Source organism: Dendropsophus ebraccatus, chromosome 8 (assembly GCF_027789765.1).
Source record: "Dendropsophus ebraccatus isolate aDenEbr1 chromosome 8, aDenEbr1.pat, whole genome shotgun sequence".
Lineage (NCBI taxonomy): Eukaryota > Metazoa > Chordata > Amphibia > Anura > Hylidae > Dendropsophus > Dendropsophus ebraccatus.
The window spans coordinates 38,427,247-38,445,280 of NC_091461.1; the positions used below are offsets into that span (position 1 = coordinate 38,427,247).

Genomic DNA, 18,034 nt, shown 5'->3' on the forward strand with positions numbered 1-18,034 from the left:
CCCGGCGCACTGCTCTCCCGCCCGGCCAATAAGTGGCTGCGGCAGGGCAACACACTGATTGGCCGAGCGAAAGAGCAGGACGCCGGAACCCCGTGCAGCAAGGAGAGGTAATGTATACAGAGCGGGAGCCGGGCAGCAGCAGAAGGGGTTAAGGGGCCGGCAGAATTACATACACGCAGAGGTCGTTCAGACAGCTGCGAGTATGTAGTGACGGTGAACTGCCAGGACCTGCCAGACTCACAGCTAAATTTACGCTGCGAGTCTGTACGTGTGAACAGAGCCATAAGAGAAGTATTCAAGTGAAAACCTGCCAGGTGTTGTAAACTTATATACATTTACTAAAACTGACAAGCTTGAAGTCAGTTGGTTAAGGTGTTCCACCATTTGCGAGCCAAATGTCTGTTTCTTCAAGTTACTGTCATGCCATTACGCCAGTGAGATGGTTACTATTAGACCACTTGCCTCTTTACCAGTACTCTGTAAAGATCCTCATTAGGCTGGGTTCACACTATGTTTTTGCAATCCGTTTTTTTTGCAAAAAACGGATGAAAAAAACGGATGCATTTGTGTACATCCGTTTTGATCCGTTTTTCCATTTACTTCCATTGTAAGGCTATGTTCACACTACGTAAAACTACGGCTGTTGTTGCTGATGGCAACAACGGCCGTAGTTTTTGGGCAGTGCAACACAGCCTATTGAGCAATGGGATCCTGGCCGGAGCGTACACACATCATATACGCTCCGGACGGGATCTGTGCAGCCCCGCAAATAACTGACAGGTCACTGAATTCTGGCCGCAGAAAGACCTGTCAGTTCAGGTCACGGAACGGCCGGTCTCATACGTAGTGTGAACATAGTCTAAAAAAAAAAAGGGATTAAAACGGATCAGTTTTTTTAACATACACAAAAACGTAGCTGAACCATTGACTTTTACAATGGAAGTCAATAGAAAAATGGATCAAAATGGATGCACACAAATGCATCTGTTTTTTTGTCCGTTTTTTTTGCAAAAAACGGATGAAAAAAACAGATTGCAAAAACGTAGTGTGAACCCAGCCTTACATGTATTACTGATACTGCCCCATATCTAGTAGACTGGAAACTGTGATTTCTGCTGTCTGGCTACTCTGACAAGACACGTGGCAACACAATATACCAGGAGCTACCATATGTATAATCAACATGGGGCATAGTACAGTATATACACATATTACATAGCAATTACAGAGCAATATCAATAAACTGTGTGTGGTATATGCCCAGTTTTCCCATAAGACGGGTCGGTATACGAGATTTGCCCCCAGTTATTTGTTTACTGAGAGCCACAGGTCCGACTCCTGACCCAATTCTGCTTTAGCTGGCTTTGGTGAAAGTGAAAAGTGGAGCCAGTATAAGTGGTTAGAATATGGAATTCTACATCTGTGAGCGATTACAAGGATTTCTCGGCTTTTTATGCTGTGCAGACACCAGGCATTCTACTGTATAATTAAAGCAAATAATCCCATTTCCCCTATTAAATGAAATATGTGACCAATGGTTTGTGTATCTTTTACACTTACTAAAATGTATGAAGTGTTTGGGGGGGTGATTGACAGTCACTGGCTACTGCTTTTTTTTTTTTTTTTTTACTTCCAGTTATTTCTATAATCTTGCAGGAGGGAATGAACACAGTGTTGTTTTGTGAGGCACGGTCTGTTACTCATTATATGCGAGTCTGTCGACTTATAGCTACAAATGCCCGGCAATAAATTCAGCTTTTCTTGTACCCAATATTGAATAAAATGCCTTATGAAAATAGTTGACTCAGAAGACAAATCTGTACTAAGTGTCTGGCTGCTTTGTAACTACAGTACTTGCAAACCACCAGGAGCGATGTCCAACAGACAGCGGCACCAGGGGCACCAGGGACACCTGCCCTTGCTATTTTTCTGAAGCCTGGGTGGCACACAGATTGCCTTTCAATTTCCTGCATTTCCTGCAAATATGATTAAATACTAGTTAAAGAGGTACTCCATTTCTTTGTAATTTACTTCTATTTAAAAATATTGAGTCTTCCAGTACTTATCAGCTACTGTATGTCCTGCATGAAGTGGTGTATTTTTTCCACTTTGACACAATGCTCTCTGCTGCCTCCTCTGTCTGTGACAGGAACTGTGTAGAGCAGTAGCAAATCCCCATAAAAAAAACCTCCTGGAACAAATACACCACTTCCTGCAGCAGCTGATACTGGACTGGAAGACTGGACCGGTCTCACCTCTGTGACTATTTAGGGGAGCTTCAACTCCGATGTGATAGCCATGATTAAGGGGGGGGGGGTGTTGCACTTGAAATGCGTTAGCGTTCTGTGGGGACCAGTTTGTACAGTATGCATTTTGATGGTGAGCTATAATAAATTTTGGATTTTATGTCTCCGCACACTGGACTCAAGTCTGCTTTCCTGGATTGATGCATGCATTGGAGTGAGAGCCGGGCAGGGCGGCAAACACCTGCGGTAAGCTAGCTAATCTTCAATACTGCAGCGAGAGACTGTTGCAAGATGCTACAAACATCAAGGAGATTGGAAACACTAGCTGACCAAGAGGTGGGGGAAGAAGGAAGTTGGTTCCTCAATATAATTTTTATTAAAGGGCTCTTCCTTAAAGGGAATAGAATGTTTTTGATATAATGCTGCCTGTTGGAAAAGATAATAAACATTTTATGCATACCTCCCCCAGTGTCTTGCAGCAGAATTTCTGGTGCTCCCCCACGACTGCAGCTACCACTTCCGAGACTGACTCGGCTTGAGACGAGACAGCACCTCAGTCAGTGATTGGCTGAGTGTGCTGCCACTCCAGAGACAAGTTCATCTCGGAAGTGGCGGTGGCTGCAGACAGCGGGGGACGCTGGAAATGCTGCAGCAGGACACCAGGGGAGAACAGAGAGGTAAGTATACGATGGTTAATATGTTTTCCAACAGAAAAGCATTATATATAAAAAAAAAATCCTAATGTCCTATAATCCCTTTAAGAAAGTAACGACTCATAGGACAAAATACTGGGGGCACTTGCCTTGACATACTGTATTATGTTCCTACAACACCTCTATGTCATTGATCACTGCAAAAAACTGATATACTGTAAGATTTCCTGCAACCCTTAAGGGAGTTATCAAGATTTTTTTTTTAAAGAAAAAAACTTACTTTCTAGCAAAAATGGCAATACACTGTCCTAAAACTCTGTGTTGTACAATTCAGATCTTCACTATAAGAGTGGTGCTGTTTCTACAAGAAGGCAGACATGTTTTTTTAAGCTTGGATAACCCCTTTAATTCTCTTTGAGCTATGTTTTTTTGTAAGAATTAATCAATGTACAGTAGCTGATATGTATATGTATGTACATTGTTTAGTTAAGAAGAGGAACGGTCTAGACTGTATTCAGCTGGATTCATTTATACCGGCTCTCTTGTGGTTTTCTGCCTGACGGCAATCAAGCCTGTTCCAATGGTGAGAAAATAAATATACAGAGAACATTAGAGAGTTGTAAAACTTAAAACTGGATAATCCAATGAGAGAAAAAACTGCATTGAAGTAGCTATAGACATATGTGCTTATATGCCTATGGATGATTTGATAGGAGCATAATACGGACAGAAGTCCTGACCCAACCATGGGTCTGACGATTTCAGCTCCCGCAGTCGGGCCAGGACTTTTGTCTATAATACAAAGATGTCATATATGTATGTGCAGTAGAAATAACTCATGCTGTTATCTATATGAGTGTGATCCCTTGATGGTTTTATCCTTAGGCTAATTGTCCTTTACAGTCTAGTAATCACCCGGCTCAGTATTTCTCAGCAAACTGAGAACATGATACTTGTAATTGAGCCGGCAATTGAACTTCCCTTTGCTGTTTGCTAAGTAGAACACTAATACAAACTGTTGTTGTTTACTGTACCTGATTCACACGGCCCCTCGTGGACAATTGTAAGATTTCTCCCCGGCTGGGCATTGGCCATTTCCTTGAATTTGCACAGCTGGGCATAGGTCTTGCCATCAGATCCGCACACAGCTGTGTTAGATAAGCAGACACACTGAGGTTCCGGCACCTCCCCATGGCGCAGGTCCCCCATATCCAACTGGCATTCCAAGTTATCTCCACATTTCCCATAGAAGTGGTTAGTGTTGTCCAAATCACATATTTGCCCTTCCAAATTGGCACATTCTAAGCAGCAATCGCAAGTGTCCCGTACAACTCCAGCAAGACATCCCCTTGGTGTAGGACATTCTTCTGGCCTACAGTCAGAGCAGCTTTCTCCTTCTTCTAGTAACCTCTGCCAGCCGCGTTGTAGGTAGTCAGGGGCACTGGGTAGTGCCAAGCCTGGGAATAATTGTAGATAACTGAGGTATAGTAACAAAAGGAAGAATTCAGGACAGCTCCACGTGGCACATCTATGCATTTTCAAGAGTTGTCCTGGACTGCACAGCAAATTCCCATCACTTTCTGGGTCATTACTTCTGCATTTCTGCTGTCAATAATTCCGACTTCTGGCTGAGTGGATCTGAAAAGAAGAGAAATGTTTCTTTGATTTCCTTTTACAAGGGCCGTCTTTATATTGCAATTCATCTAAATTCAGCTATGCAGATGCTCTGTTAGCCAGATAATAAGGGACATCAGAATAGCTGTCTAGGAAATATATTGGGTCAAACAGCAGCAGTGGTGAAAAACTATTAAGGAAGGGTATATGACCATCACAATGTACAGACAATATACCGGTAAGGTTTAATACTTTATATAGGTTGGAAAACTCTTGTATAAGAAAATCCATGTGTAAATGATTTATTACATTTAAAGCGACTCTGTACCCACAATCTGCCCCCCCCCCCAAACTGTTTGTACCGTCAGATAGCTGTGATGCAGTTATTTCCCTAATAAACAACTTTTAAACTTGCAGCTCTGTATCAAATTGGTGCGGCCTAGAGTGTCTATGCCCTAGGCCTGCGACGCCTCTCCTTTCTTCCTCCCTACCCTCTTCATCATTAGGAATGCCTCTAGACTTATTTCTCCTAATCATTACTTGTCTGAACACTACACATGTGCTGGATCGTTAAGGCACAGGTGATGATTAGGAGAAATCCTTCTAAGGGCATTCCTAATGATAAGGAGAGTGGGGAGGAAGAAAAGAGAGGCGTTTCAGCCGCCAGGTAAAAGGAGGCCTTTCTCAAGTCTTCTGACGCGTTGTGTATCTTAAATAAATCTTTTTTTATGGAATAACCACGCTATCCTGTGGTCTACTGAGCACCAGCGCCCTACACAAGTCGGGATTCCCATGGTCCTGTAGCCTGCTGCGGCTGGCACACTACATTGCTAACTGTGCGACCTCCTTGATGTACCCCGGCAGGAGCTGCGGTGCCTCTCCATTCATGTTTCACATAGAGTTGTGCCTATAACTTTAGCACAACTCTACTAGGTGAGTGCTACTCATCCTCTCTTTTCCTGGATACCTTTGCTGTCATTTATTGCACCAGGAGGCGCCCCCGCTCTCTCTCCTTTTATCTCCTCTATTGTAAGGTTATGTTCATACGCTGTAAGATACTGGCCGTTCTGTGACCTGGCTGGGTCACGGAACGGTCGGTCTCAGAAAAGATACTGGCCGGATGATCTTTAGCGCTGCTTAGTTCTGATGTGGGTGCATCCGTGTACGCCCGCATCAGAACTCTCCACTGCACACTATGGAGTGTGCACTGACAGGGTTCTTGTGGCACTGTGCACTGTCAGTTTCTTGCGGCGCCGCTAGGGATCCCAGCCGGAGCGTATACTATGTGTATACACTCCGGCCGGGATTCCATAGGCGGCAACGGCATGTATATCTTTTTGTAATAATCACAGCCGTTGTTGCAATTGGCTACAATGGCCATAGTGTGAACATAACCTAAGGCAAGATCTAATGTTAGATCTCCCTAAAAAAAAACAGCTATATGAGAAGACCTAGACTAAATCTTAAGTGATGGATTATATACTATATATTATACTACTATATATTATTACTATACTATATTATATACTACCATATATTTGTTGTCTCAAAGTAGTTGTTTTAGCTGTTTATCCATAGAAGTATGCCTAAAATAGCCAGCTCCTTCTTCACTTAATACACATGCCAAGTCTCAGGACTAAATTCCACTGAGCTACTTGAACAGGCATTTGTCTATTGTAGGAATCCAAGTACAGGAATACAGTTACTATGTGACATTTGTCTTTTTCAATTATTTATCACCCATGACATTGGATCTGACACTGGAGGTAACTCTTTCTTAGAGCTGTCTGTGATGTATGTATTGCCCCTCTAATGCCTAGATTTTATTCTACAAACAATTTCTTAAAATCATATTCTAATATATTTGTATAGATCTTTAGATCATTGGGTATGTAGGTTTCCATAAGTCCTAAGAATTGTAAAAAAAAAAAAAATAGTAAGGATGGACCAGACCAATGAAATCACATAAGGTTTGCATAAGCCAATTTTTTTGTGGCCACATCTGCACCTGTTCCACATATAAAACCTATGCAAATGGAGCATGTAAACATACCTTAACGGGGTACTCTTTTACTTTCAAATCAACTGGTTTCATAAAGTTATATAGATTTGTAATTTACTTCCATTTAAAATTATCAAGTTTTCCTATACTTATCATTTGCTGACACAGTGGTTTAGTAGGTTTAGCAAGTTTTCTCATGACTACTTACCTGTCCACGCTCCCCCAATGCCCTCCTATGGGTCTCTGGTGTCGCCCGCTGATTGCATCCGCCTCCAGCTCACTCAGCCAATCACTGCCTGAGATGGGACAGCACCACAGCCAGTGATTGTGTTTCATTTATTCTCCAAGGAGCAGCTGAACATTTCCGAGTATACAAATTAGAAATGTTTGGCCCATGGGGGATGGACAGTGTGCGGCCACTATGGCACAGTGAGCGCTCCAAAAGAAAATGGTTCAGCATTTCTAATAAAACAGGAAATATTTGAAATCACAAAATACACCACATACTAACAAAAATATCCTCAAAGGTGTCCGTAGCCTTTAAAGACGGGAGGGATTAGAACATTGTTTGCCAGCTAAAAGATGTATTGAATCTCCCTGCAGATCCCCTGGAGCCTATTCCCCTTAGGAGGTAAAGTCTGGGAACATATGCTGACTGCAGAAAAATAAACAATAGGCCGCCCACATGAGACTGGAACACATAGGCAAGGTACATTTGTTTTAGCTTAACCACAGTCAGATCCTAAACCGATTAAGAATTATATAAAAGAATTCTTTATATGTGTCTTTTTTTTAATTTAATTTTGTCACTTTTGGTTAAAATAATGTACATGTAGGAATTGCTGCACATTACCGTGCAGGAAAATGTATATGTAGTTCAACATAGCCATAGGCTGTATCTAAGTTTTCCCTTACTCCCTAGGGTTGCATCCAACTTCTTCAGCCACCAGTATTCATATGCCAAGTGGTTAGACTCATGTTGCATGTTCCAGTTGCGCTTATTTCTAGTAGGTGCTAAAAAGAAATCATAGCCAGCCCCTATCTTCACAGTCCTCTGTCAGTGGAGAGTTGGGAGTCCCCTATATAGCTTACACTGATGGCTCATTATGAACCAAAGGTATGAAGAAGGAGTTTACCCCAAACACAGTGTGAACACAGCCTGACCTAGATCTATGACTTCCAAGCATCCTAAGCAGTAGGTTCTAAATATTTTTATACCATTAAGCCATATTTTACCTAACACACAGCAAAAGGATACATGAATAATATAAATACAGAGGCACCTCTGTTCTCAACCACAATTCATTCTGGAAGGCTGGTTGAGAACCAAGCAGTTTTTTCCCATAAGAAGTAATGTAAATGTATTTAATTGATTCCAGCATCCACCAATAGCTACTACTGTGCCCATATGTGTCATTGAAAGTTTACAATTTAAAGGGATTTTCCAGTCAAACATAACTTTTGATATGTTGCTGCCTATGGCGAGACAAACAATTCATTCTATACTTAAAGGGGTAGTGCGGCGCTAAAAAATTATTTACAGAATAACACACATTACAAAGTTATACAACTTTGTAATGTACAGTATGTTATGTCTCTGAATAGCCCCCTTCCCCGTGTCCCACCACCCCCACCAGTGTACCTGGAAGTGTTGGTGCATTATACATTACCTGATCCGTGTTGAGGGCCGTCCGCCATTTTGTGCCAAACGTCATCTTCGGACGGACGGACGAGTCGCTGCCGCCCGTCCCACCTCCGCCGCGTCACAACTGTGCTCAACCAATCGCAGCTGAGCATCGGATGACGCTGCAGAGGGCGGCCGACATTCGGAACAGACTGAGCTGTTCGCCGGCCGGCCGGCCGGAGTTGACGTCACTGAATGAAGATCAGAGACGGGTGTTGGCACGTGACAGGTGAGTATAGCGCACCACACTTCGGGGTACACGGGTGAGGGTGGTGGAACACGGGGAAGGGGGCCATTCACAGACATAACATACATTACAAAGTTGTATAACTTTGTAATGTGTGTTTTTCTGTGAATAATTCTTTACCGCCGCACTACCCCTTTAATATCTATTCAGTCTTCTTTCCCCTGTTCTCAGCTGCTGCTTTCTGCTGAAAACACAAAAATCTGCGTGTGAGCTTTTCTCTCTGACTCCCCCTCCCCTCTCTTTTGAGACAGCTGATATAAACAGCTGGCAGGCTTTATCTGCAACACTCTAGCTTCTTTGTAATGCTGGAAAGGATTAATCACAGTGAGTTTATTAGCAACTTGACCTTAGAACAACCCCCCAGCATTACAAAGAAACTACAATGTTGAAGCTTAAAGGACAACTCCCACGAACATTTTTTTTAGCTTATTTAACACACATTACAAAGTTATATAACTTTGTAATGTGGTTAAATACCCGGTCTGGCCCCCTTCCCCCACTTTCGGACCCCCGACCCCCCCGCCCGGAAGTTAAAGAATATATACATTACCTATTACGATCGTCACGGTCCTCTTCTCCCGGGCGGCATCTGGTGACGACGACGTCAGAGCTGGGGGCGGTCCGGGTCTTCTTCCTCCTCGGCGTCTTCATAGAGAGTGAATGGGACAGAAAAGGCTGCTGGTGCACATGCACACCAGCAGCCTTTTCATTGGCTGGAGCGCATCACATGGCTTCCAGCTTCGTCAGCCCTGATTGGCTGAGGTTGATGGAAGCCATGTGATGCGCTCCAGCCAATGAAAAGGCTGCCGGTGCGCAAGCGCACTGGCAGCCTTTTCCATCCCCAGGACCCGGAAATCAGAGACATCGCTGGACGGCGGTGACGGTGAGGCAGACGGCGGGCGAATGGAGTGGCGATCGTCACCGGAGGGATGGTGAGTATGGTGTCTGTGTGTGTCTGTTTTTTTTTTTGGGGGGGGGGTCCCACGGGAGTTGTCCTTTAAGCCAGACAGGGACTTGTTTACATCAGCTGTCTCAGAAGGAGGGGGAAGAGGTAGAGACAGAAAGAAAGGTTTCGACATAGATTTGTGTCTTCAGCAGAAAGCAGAAGCTCAAAACTGGGAGAATGAGACTGAATAGATAATAACCAATATGGAATGAATTGTTAGTCTTACCATGGGCAGCAACATATCAAAAGTTATGTTTGAGTGGCATACCCCTTTAATCACTACAGTACATAATTATAGATGTACAGTAAAGGGGAGGACTAGAAGGGAAGAGAAGTTGGTAAACAACAAAGAACACAAAGCATAGCAGCCACAAAGTGACGCCAACAGCACCTGCACTGTGTCAGTGTCTCTATGTGTGATCTGTGGTGTGTTATACCAGTTATATACAAGATTTCAAGACTGGGTGCCGAGAGAGTGTTTGAGAATCGAGCAAGTGTTTGGGTTTTGAAGCAAAATTTCCTTGAAGATATTGTTTGAGAACCTATTTGTTAGAGTTCAGAGCAGTTTGGGAACCAAGGTATCACTCTATAGAATATGTACTACATACACCTGGATGCCAAATGAATGAGCTAGAAAAATACTACAACCAGGGCCCTCTGGAACTTGGTTAGGGGCTCCTTGCCATACAGGAACAGGGAAGAATGTCACTTATACAGTAGGAGAGCTGTAGAGGCTCCCTAGGAGAAGGAAAGAAGTCCACCATGGAAAGAAGGCCGAGCGTCGGGACTACTTTTGGCAGTAAATTCCTAATCAGGCTCAGAAATAGAACATCAGACAAGTTAATAAAGATGGAAAATGGATTCCTTTTGTATTTTAATGTAAAATGTCTGAATTTTGGGTAAAATAATTCTGGGTTTGCCTTTGAAAACCACAATTAAAACGTAACTACTGAATAAGCCAAGACTACTGCCAAACGTTCTGAATGGAAAAGTAGAAAAAGAAATATGAGGTTGTTAAGAAAGAGAGTATCCTGGAAAGAACAATGTGCTCAGAACTTATCTGATTGGGTAGAAGCTGCTAAGTGAATGCCCTCATATAACCTCCTACTATGGGAGCCAGCTAGGGTCATGACCTTTGTGACCTATGTCGCAATCCAGCTACTATAGTTCTAGTTGTGTGAATTAGGTTTTATAGATTCTGTTAACCATGAAACTACCTTCAATTACTATAACAATGGCCTTAACAAAGGCAGGAAAGTTTATGATTGCCTGTGGATATTGGTGAAAGAAAAATACTGCAACTCCTGCTGTCCAACAAATGTAATCCACCCAAAGTGACTATTTATATTTATCAGGTGTCACCAGTACATTCTCGTATGTTGGTGGACATAGGGGGTCAGGCGTGACGGAAAATGACTGACCCACTTCTTTGTTCTCAGAGAGAAAAGCTGCAGTCAGGCCAGTCTGGCTGCAGCTTACCCTCCCCATAGAAAACACAAGAGTTGGGCAGACTTAAGTTCAGCAACATTTCCTAAACTTGAATTCTCAGCATTTAACTCCCGTCAGCTGAAGAAGTTGGATGCCACTGTGGGGAATTTTTGGCAGAGTACCACTTGAAGCCATAACCAGTGTGCTCTGGCTGTGGCTTTTCTAGAACAAAGAACAAAGGGGGTCAGGCACTGATTTTTGGAGGACGATCCTGCAGATTCCATTCCCTTAGGACCCTACAGATGATGAGAATTGGAATCGAAATGGTTACTACAGTATTAGCAAATGCTCGACTTTTTCCCCTACACTCATTTCGGTGATAGAACATCTTCAAGGCGAAGAATTCTTTACATAGTAAATGACAATCTTATTATTGTTCTTTGATCCATAATTACAGAGAATATAGGAGTTGTTTACACAGAATTTAACATATGAAGATTGTTTCTGACACAATCTTTGAAGACAAGTTTATGTCTAGGAAGGAGCCCCATTTCAGATACATTAACATTCCTACACTCCGCACAATCTTCATTACACAGATTTCTGGACGGATTTTCACCCTTAAAAGTATTTACAATATATTTTTTTGACGTCCATTTGAGATCACAGATAATTCCTAATCGAGCAGCCGTCAAAACTGGTGAGATTTGCTGGAAGTAAATTCTTTTTTCCGATGCTTCAGTATACTTATCCTTCCCATGATACCCGGAATATTGTAAACGTCTCTTGTTTCTTCACATTCTTGTCCAGAAGTCTACTTTATGAATGTGATCTGGCATTGATCCCTATGGACATTGCTATGGAGTTATGTGGGAGCCAGAGGTATAGTTAGGATTTCATTTATACTCACTGCCCTGGCTCTGTGTCTATCATTGTTCTCCAGAATAGAGAACATGCTCCTCCAGCCTACCCTAGCTACATCCCTGCATTTTTACCCCATTAGGCTCGGTTCACACTATGTAAAAATGACGTCCATCTTTCATAACAACGGCCGTCATTGCACAAATAATGCACTGGACGGTGGCAAGGGCAGAAAGACAGATACACAGAGACAGTGAGCCCTGGCTGATTTCACCCGAGGAGCGCCAGTGCACAGTCCTGACATTTTTTGCGTTGAGCAATGATGCCCGTTGTTATGAAAGATGGACGTAATTTTTACCTAGTCTTAAAGGGATTATTCAGGATTAGAAAAACACAGCTACTTTCTTGCAAGAAAAGCAGCACCACATCTGAGCTCAGGTTTTGTGTGGTATTACAATTTAGCCCTATTAACAATAATGGAACTGAGCTTTAAAACACCCAAACTGAGAACAGGAGTGTCGCTGTTTCTGGGAGAAAGCTGCTATGCTTTTGCAAGCCTTTTGTTTAATACTCTCAGACTCATGTTTAAAAGGAGAAAGTTTTTTCTAAACTAAATAACCCCAAGCTTGATAACCTATATGGTACGGTAACCCACCCATCCCCTTAATGACCTCAATAGGTGTGAGAAGAAAGCCTTAGGCTGGGTTCACACACACAGTATTTTTGCTCAGTATTGTGGTCCTCATATTGAAACCAAAACCAGGAGTGGACTGAAAACACAGAACGGCTATGTTCACACACTGTTGAAATTTCGTGGATGGCCGTCATTTCATGACAAATAATGGCCGTTATTTCATAACAACGGACGATGTTTTAAAATAACGCCAATTATTTGACATTAAATGATGGCCATGCATTAAATTTCCACAGTCTGTGAACATAGGCTTTCTGTGTTTTCAATCCACTCCTAGTTTTGGTTGCAATATGAGGACCAAAATACTGAGCAAATATACTGTGTGTGAACATAGCCATAGACTGCAAGACACCTCAAATAGGAGAAATCCTATTTTTATACTTGGCGTAATGACCAAAGAAAACCAAAACAGCATCCAAAAAGTCTGAAAATGGTCTGGTTGGCTTCTCTATTCATTGGCATCCTCCGGCTACTATTTCCAGTTTATTTAGCCTGCAGTGTGCAGAATTTGGCATTTATCTCAGAGGAAATAGGATTATTCAAGGTGGCCTCTGCCTTCCACCTATACAGCCTAGAACCAGGAAATACTTGGAATAGCCCGGGTCTTTCATTGTGTATTACATAAAGAAAACCAATAAAATGCTTATTGATGGAAAGTCCAACACTTCATATTTTAATTGATTAAAACAGAACAATCTTTTCTTTGCCTTCGAGCTGAAAACTTTTTTTTTTCCAAGAATTAAACTGAAATGACCACATGATGCATTTAAAGCACTAAACGTCCAAAAAGTGAGATGATTGGCAGCGCGCTCAGGAAACTCTGCAAGTCTGGTTCTAATTGAACATACTATATCAATACAGAAAACGTGTCTAAGGGCTTGGAAAGAAAAATGTACTCGTGTTTAAATCCCCTTATCTACTAGAGTAAAAAAAAAACAAAAAACATTATATAACACAAAGATAGTGCATCTACAGTACAGTAATAAACACTTTGTTAGGGCTTATTCACACAGTGTGGTGTTCTGTAGTCTAGAATGCAGTTTTTTCCTAAAGGTTTCAATACTCTAACTACAAGGAGTAGAGGGCCTAATGGGTCTCCTTCCCAGGGCCGTATTTACCACTAGGCACCCGTGGTCCGGTGCCTAGGGCAGCACCTTGCAGGGGGGCAGCACCAGGGAGCAGGGGGACAGAAAAAAACTTTTTTTTATTTTTTTTTTATTTTCCCTCCTCACGTTCAGACTTGCCAGTAAATCTGGTGTCTTTTCCATGCGGGTGGGGGGTATGGTGGTATTGGTCAGGTCTGGTATCACCAATAGGTGCGTGTAGATGGGGCGTCTTCAGGTTTAGTGCCTAGGGCAGCAGCAGCTGTTAATACAGCCCTGCTCCTTCCCCTATGAAGATAGGGCTACCATAAATGATGCATGACAGTTGGGGGTCCAGATATCACACTCGGGACCAGGAATGCCCAAAGGTGTAAAAGAGTAACATTTCTCCTTGAGGAGAGCACCATGAAGACATGTTGAAACTTCTAGGCTGTTCATGCTGCACTGGGAATTCTGGGTAGAAGGATATACAAATAAGCTCTCTGACATCACCTTTTGAAAGTAGCTTTCCATTTAAGTCAGTGTTTACCTCCCTTTACACAGGACAATTATCGTTCCTAGGAATGCTCCTTCACCCATAATGACACCATGTAAAAGGGCCAGTGATTAGCAGACAAGCAAGCAAACTCATTGATAACAATGTATTTAAATGGCCACACAAACAATACAGTGATCATTTGAGTGGTCCAGCTGCCGGATAAATTGTGCCTTGTCAAGGCACTGCAAGCAAGCGCTGATATCACTTCTTGAGATATGTAAAAGGGCCCTTACCTTCTTGGTTGGGGCTTTAATAGGCCAACCACCTCCCCAGAAGGAGAAGTTACCTACCTGTAGACAGCTGTTTCAGGGTTATTGCCCTTCGTCAGTACAGAACAGTGATACCTTTTCCATAGCATTACTATCATATAAATTGCTTAGAATTGCTTCTTCTGCATCACAGTGATGGTGGCAAAAAGTAGGAGATCAACTATGATATAATTCACACCATTAACGAAAAGTGAAAACACTACTTTTCCAGCCCCATTTTGCTACCACTTTGGTCATTATATCTAGTCCCTCTATCTTTTTAAGCTGGCCGGCACCAGAGTTATCATGCTCACTCACCAGCTCTCATCTATTCTTTGCGTTGCAGCCTTATTTGCCCTGAGGGTGGCCATTCCAGTCCAGCTGTGGGGCTCATGTTACCCAATCTCTGACCAGTAGCATCTCACTGCTTCTATGGAGAGAGCGGGATTGGCATCCCATAGAAAAATATATAGAGGAGTGACTTCAAGTTTCTCCAAAGCAACATTAAGAGGAGGTTGGCTGGTCAGATATCAGGTCACATGGACCCTACAGCCAGACTAGAATAATCAGTATCATCATAAATATAAATGGCTGAAAACCACAACAATCTTTCAATTGTTCCATATTCATAATGAAGAAGTGACTACTAGTACACTACCTTAAAGGGGTATTCCCCTCTAAGATATTTGTAGCCTATCCACAGAGACTATAATGGATAGTGACCTCTCTGGTGAGAATGGGTAGAGCCTTCCAATCCGACTTTAACTAACAAGCCATAAAGGTCTTTATTGGGAAAACCCAACTGCAATGACTCCAAGCCAAAGATTTACTTTAATCTTCTAGATAATCTCACGTTGCGGGACACTTTCTTATCTGCTGCAGAACTTTCCAATAAAGAAGGTTTTATTTGGTCTGGTTTAAGAGCTGGTTTAAAGTGAACCATTCTTCTGGATTACATCAAGATCACAGAGATGGGAGTTTTACAGCTACAGTGATGCCGTCTTCCTTCTTTCACAAAAATAAACCTTTAACCCATAAAATACAATCATGTCCAGGTTTACATGTTTGCTAGACACTAAGGCACATGCATATTTTATACATAATGAACTTCATAGTGTACTTGATAGTGTACTTGATAGTCTACTTCATAGTGTACCACATAGTGTACTTCATAGTGTACTACATAGTGTACTACATAGTGTACTACATAGTGTACTTCATAGTGTACTACATAGTGTACTACATAGTGTACTACATAGTGTACTACATAGTGTACTGCATAGTGTACCGCATAGTGTACTACATAGTGTACTTGATAGTGTACCACATAGTGTACTTCATAGTGTACCACATAGTGTACTTTATAGTGTACTACATAGTGCACCACATAGTGAACTTCATAGTGTACCACATAGTGTACTTCATAGTGTACCACATAGTGAACTTCATAGTGTACTACATAGTGCACCACATAGTGAACTTCATAGTGTACTTCATAGTGTACTACATAGTGTACTTCATAGTGTACTACATAGTGTACCGCATAGTGTACCGCATAGTGTACCACATAGTGAACTTCATAGTGTACTTCATAGTGTACCACATAGTGTACTTCATAGTGTACTACATAGTGTACCACATAGTGTACTTCATAGTGTACTACATAGTGTACTACATAGTGTACCGCATAGTGTACCACATAGTGTACTTCATAGTGTACTACATAGTGTACTTCATAGTGTACCACATAGTGTACTTTATAGTGTACTACATAGTGCACCACATAGTGAACTTCATAGTGTACCACATAGTGTACTTTAGCACCAGACTAATACCAGACTAAGTAATACTGAACATGATGTAAATCAAACATTCCATGCAGCTAATAGGAGATGACAATGACAAATATATATATATATATATATATATATATATATATATATAAATACTTTTTTTTAAATAAGTATTACTGCATGAATTGTTCTTTCTCCAGCCAAGGAAACACTAAAGGTCATCCAGTTCACTGTTAAAACTTCAATAACTTTCATCCAATGGAACTATTTGGCACTCTCTTTGTAATACAATGCATGGTAACATTTGGTTCCCAACAGCTGATCTTAGAAGTCTTCCTGGGGGGTAGTAGATAGTGAGTGTTGTTTTACATTACACTTCACACGTGCAGTTTTTGATTATGTTTTTTTATGCAGTATTTTTTTTTTTTTACCCAAAAATGTCAGAAATGGGTCCAAAGTGTAAGAAAAGAAGCTACATCAAAAGCTACATGTAAGGCAGTCTAATGCAGAACAGACTACTGTATATGAATGTAATGTACTAATACCTGTACGTTCATGTCATGCCATATGTACATGCATAAGGTAAAAGCAACGGTTCCCTAAAATGGGACTGCATTTTACAATATACTGCACCTATACAATTTACAAGTATACGTATCTATACATAAAGATGTCCAATGTCATTATACTCTGTATTAGTTATTATTCACTCCGCTTTGCTTCTGCATATCCTGATGACTTACATCAAATGACAAACTCAGCAACAGTACATCCAGCTCCACAACATCTGTATGATTAGTGATCATATATGATATTTACTATCATGACTGTAAAAAAGGCACTATATGCAGTATATATATATATATTTAAATAAATTGATACATTCTATAAAAATGGCATCGATACAATCTATAAAACAATACTGCAGGCAGGAACAAATAAGGATTCCACTTCTGAATATCAATCATTATCCATGCATTCAATACAAATTCATTCCACAAAGGCAGCAAATAAATGCAATTTTATGTAGAATAGAATAAAATAGAATAGAATATATGCCTAGAGGCAGAGAGAGAGAGCTCCCTTACCTGCTGCACAGCCCCTGCTGGAAGGCACAGCTGGCAATTGTGGTGCTGGCTGCTTATCTGGCAGCAGAAGTGCGCTGTGTGTTAGAAGGTGCTGGGAATCAGTCAGTAGTAGTTTGTTTTACCACTGATGTGTTAAAGGGTTACAACCTCTGCAGTGTGCGACTTTGCTTTTCCAATACCCTTTATACTGTCTTCTGTTTGAATGAGAAGTAGTGATGTCAAACTGAAATGTGATTCCTCCCAGACCCATCCCCCTATCCACAGAGCACTGTTCAGATCTCTCAGTGCTAGTGCTCCACTGCTCCCTGCACAAAAGAAATACAGGAGGGATCCTGAGTCCATATGTCCACATACTACCAATAAATAGTACCAATAAATTCATGGCTTTCCTTCTGCTAGTACTGGTTGGCACAGGAATAACTAGAGTGCCCCAGTGCAAAATCTATATAGGACTTCTGCCTTCTATGTGCCCATTGTAACAGTAGTGTCTTATATGGCACCAGTGCCCAGACAAAATTGGCATCATGGCACCCAGCTATTTGGAAATCTTTGGGGGTGCTATGTAGAAACACAGTAGGAAGAGTCAGTTTGATGCTTTCACCCAGATCACATGCCGAAACTATGGCCCCTATTTATAAGCATCATGTTTGTGACTTCCTTGTTTCCATAGTTGATTCCTCAGAAATGAAAAGCATCCTTGGAAATTTATTTTACAAGGTATCTCATATATGTCTTACAGCTTCACCTTGAGCAGAGACTGACAGCTTTTAAGGGGGTAAACATTATGCCTCCTTCCTTCAGGAAAAGCAGACAGTGTCTTCTGTGTTAAAAGACTGTTCCTATAAAGGGCTGTTCTAATGATATCAGTTTTTCAGGGTATATAAATATG

At 41.7% G+C, this 18,034-nt stretch overlaps 1 protein-coding gene across 1 annotated transcript in view; it reads right to left on the bottom strand.

Annotated features, from left to right (window-relative positions):
- Positions 1 to 17,395, bottom strand: part of KAZALD1 (Kazal type serine peptidase inhibitor domain 1) — a 41,257-nt gene extending 23,862 nt beyond the window's left edge. The window contains exons 1-2 of the mRNA XM_069980184.1: positions 17,146 to 17,395; positions 3,934 to 4,537 (exon numbers count right to left, since the gene is read on the bottom strand). Of these exons, the coding sequence (XP_069836285.1) occupies positions 3,934 to 4,435 (502 nt within the window). The 5' untranslated portion in view covers positions 4,436 to 4,537; positions 17,146 to 17,395. The remainder of the gene's footprint in view (positions 1 to 3,933; positions 4,538 to 17,145) is intronic.
- Between the last annotated feature and the right edge of the window lie 639 nt (positions 17,396 to 18,034).